The 2,621-nt window shown below is 34.0% G+C and overlaps 1 protein-coding gene across 1 annotated transcript; it reads right to left on the bottom strand.

The window, feature by feature from the left end:
- Positions 1,793-2,303, bottom strand: LOC110262398. The gene is made up of 2 exons (XM_021109296.1): positions 2,168-2,303; positions 1,793-2,064 (listed from the first exon to the last, which is right to left on the bottom strand). The coding sequence occupies exons 1-2, from the start codon at positions 2,271-2,273 to the stop codon at positions 1,853-1,855; spliced, it is 318 nt and encodes a 105-aa protein (XP_020964955.1). The 5' UTR covers positions 2,274-2,303; the 3' UTR covers positions 1,793-1,852.

The raw sequence follows: 2,621 nt of genomic DNA, 5'->3' as shown, positions 1-2,621 counted from the left end.
TTGGAAGTGATTTGAATGATTAACAGGTGTTTGGTTTGGTTTGGTTGGGACCCGAAAAGGGTGGCAGAATCCGAGTTTTAGAGGAGATGTTGCCGAAATTTTTATAAAATTGGAAGTTTTATTCGAAGTAATTAATTAAAAAGACTTGTTTTTAAACATTATAGGTTTTAAGATTGACTTATTTATCAAAGAAAGAATTATGTTTTGAATTGGGATTGTTAATGAATAGAATGGAAAGAAGGATGATGAGGATTTTCTTGAGATATAGTTTTTGAATATATTTAGAAATGAGGTTTGGATTGATGAATGATTATGATGTTAAGAATGTTCAGAATATTGAGATATGAACTTTGAATTATTCATTTGGCTTATGAATTTGAATTATCTGAGATACGAGGATCCCTGGACAAAGTACCATGGCTTGCCACCACGTGTACCAGGTTGAAAACTCGATACTCTGTTGATCCTACGACGTAAGTGTGACCGGGCACTATATAAATTCCCGAGAATGTTACCCCCATTGAGCAATATTGATTATTTAAGAAAAAGCTATGCATAGACTCTTGGGGATGCACGTCGGGGGACAGTCTAAGGACAATTCAGACTTGTCGGATTGGCTGGATAACCGATAGATGAGCCTCATCAGCCATAGGACAGGCATGCATCATATGCATTTGTATGCTTTGCTTGGGTTTGAACTTGTTTTGGTTTGCCTAATTGCTAAACTGTTCTTAACTGCTACTTGAACTATTTGCTGTAACTGCTACCTACTTGTGCTTTCCTTGTCTGTCTTGCCTGTGTTTGTCCTGACGTGCTACATTTGAGAATGAACTTTGGTGCTGAATTAATGACTGTGTTGTTTGATTGCGTGGTTGGTTTCTCATTGAGATTTTCTTATAAGAAAGGAAAGGTTTTGGATTTTTGAAAGATTAAACATTATTTCTTTGAAAAAGTTTTGAACGATTTCCTATGGGTTTTAAAAGATTCATAACGCAATGATAATCACTGAGCTTGAGAACAGTTTTCTTATTAAATATCTTCTTATGACAACTTTGAAATTCCATGGTGAGACCGTGTGGTTAGGTTCTTACCCCCTACAGCTTTACCTTTTCAGGAACCAGATGAAGAAGCATTAAGAAGAGTTATACTGCGTTTGGTTTACATGCTGTTGTATTAATTAGATTATTTTCTTTCCTCTTCTTTGTTATTACAAGTTTGTAAGAGGATGTTTTATATGTATAATATATTGAGTTATTATGTAAGGAGTCTTGTATATGAATCTATGCCTGCTTGTATTTTTCTTAAGATAAAGTATTTATTTTTTGGTTTTTTTTTCAAATCAATCAGCGATACAGTGTCGAGTCACAGGCTTCTATTTTAATATTTAGTATGTAAATTAAAGTAGTCTTAATACTTCTTGCTATCAGAGTAGCGCAGCCGGAAGCGTGACTTCTGATAGTGAGGGTGTTACATAAGGAGGCAACAATTTGAGCAGTCCGGTATACAGTAGCGAATGTGGTTCTGGATATTGCTGTAATATTTGAGATATTCTCTAACATCATAGCCATAACATCTAGAATAGGGCCTGGTTCTCCAACCTATTCATGTATGGCAGCTTAGTTCCTTTGTGATAAGTCCAATAATGCAAATAAAGTTTAAAAGACCAGATAAAACTACCAAATGTGATAATCACACAAAGCATTTTCTTAATCAGTTATTCTTAAAATGTTAAGGAATAAATTTTATTTGAAGTGTGGATAATGTGAGGTGCCTTAATTGTCAACTATACAAGGCACTTATCCACAGCTTCTCTAAAATTCTTGTTCCATTCGATTACATCACTTGCTAGATTTTAGTTTTCTAAGGAACATTGTATGCTCTTCCGCAAATGTCTCATCACATCACTTAGAGCACCAATTATTGATACAGAAGGTTGAACCTTTGCATATTGAGCAAGTGAAGTAGTCACCTCAACAATGTCAAGCTGCATTTTGGGTTCTTTAAGAACAATTTTATGATCCAGATGCTTAATTAACATTGACAACAAAACATGAGTGTTTTTTCCTGTAAAAGCAAGAATGAAGAAAAATTAACGCAAAAAGTGCCTTGTTAATCAAGAAAAAGATTGTATGACATTATATATGATCAAATAAGAGAAATAGTATACCAGAATCATCCATTAAAAACAACATATCCTTTAAAACAGAAAAGGCAAGGCCATCATTTATAGACCACAAGTTTCCATTATTGAAGTATCGGAATATGGATTCCATTACACGGCGTATGGTAGAACCATCCTTGGCTAAGTTTACTGAATATAGGTTATATATGATGCAGATGATGGCTATAAAACTAAGAGCTGAATTTGGAGCACAATGCTCCCCTGTAGAAGCAAAAGCTTCATACTAAGCAGCATGGTGCTATCTTATCTGAGTTTTTTAATTTATAATATCTTTCAATCATAATATCTCAAACAATTTGCAAAAATGTAAAAATGCAGAATAATCCCAATAAAACATGAAATTGTGGCAAGAATGAACAAGTAAAAGCATGCAAGCATATTCAAACAAGTCATTTCTATTTTCAATTTCATTTCAATTTGCAGGATGCTGGACAATGGT

The sequence above is a fragment of the Arachis ipaensis genome, chromosome B08, assembly GCF_000816755.2.
Source record: "Arachis ipaensis cultivar K30076 chromosome B08, Araip1.1, whole genome shotgun sequence".
NCBI lineage: Eukaryota > Viridiplantae > Streptophyta > Magnoliopsida > Fabales > Fabaceae > Arachis > Arachis ipaensis.
This window is presented reverse-complemented; position numbering and strand designations above follow the sequence as displayed.

Coding starts and splice junctions, on each gene's coding strand:
- LOC110262398 (XM_021109296.1), bottom strand. CDS start 2,273: ATGGAATCCATATTCCGATACTTCAATAATGGAAACTTGTGGTCTATA. Junction 2,065..2,167: donor GTTTTTAATGGATGATTCTG/GTATACTATTTC, acceptor TTGCTTTTACAG/GAAAAAACACTCATGTTTTG.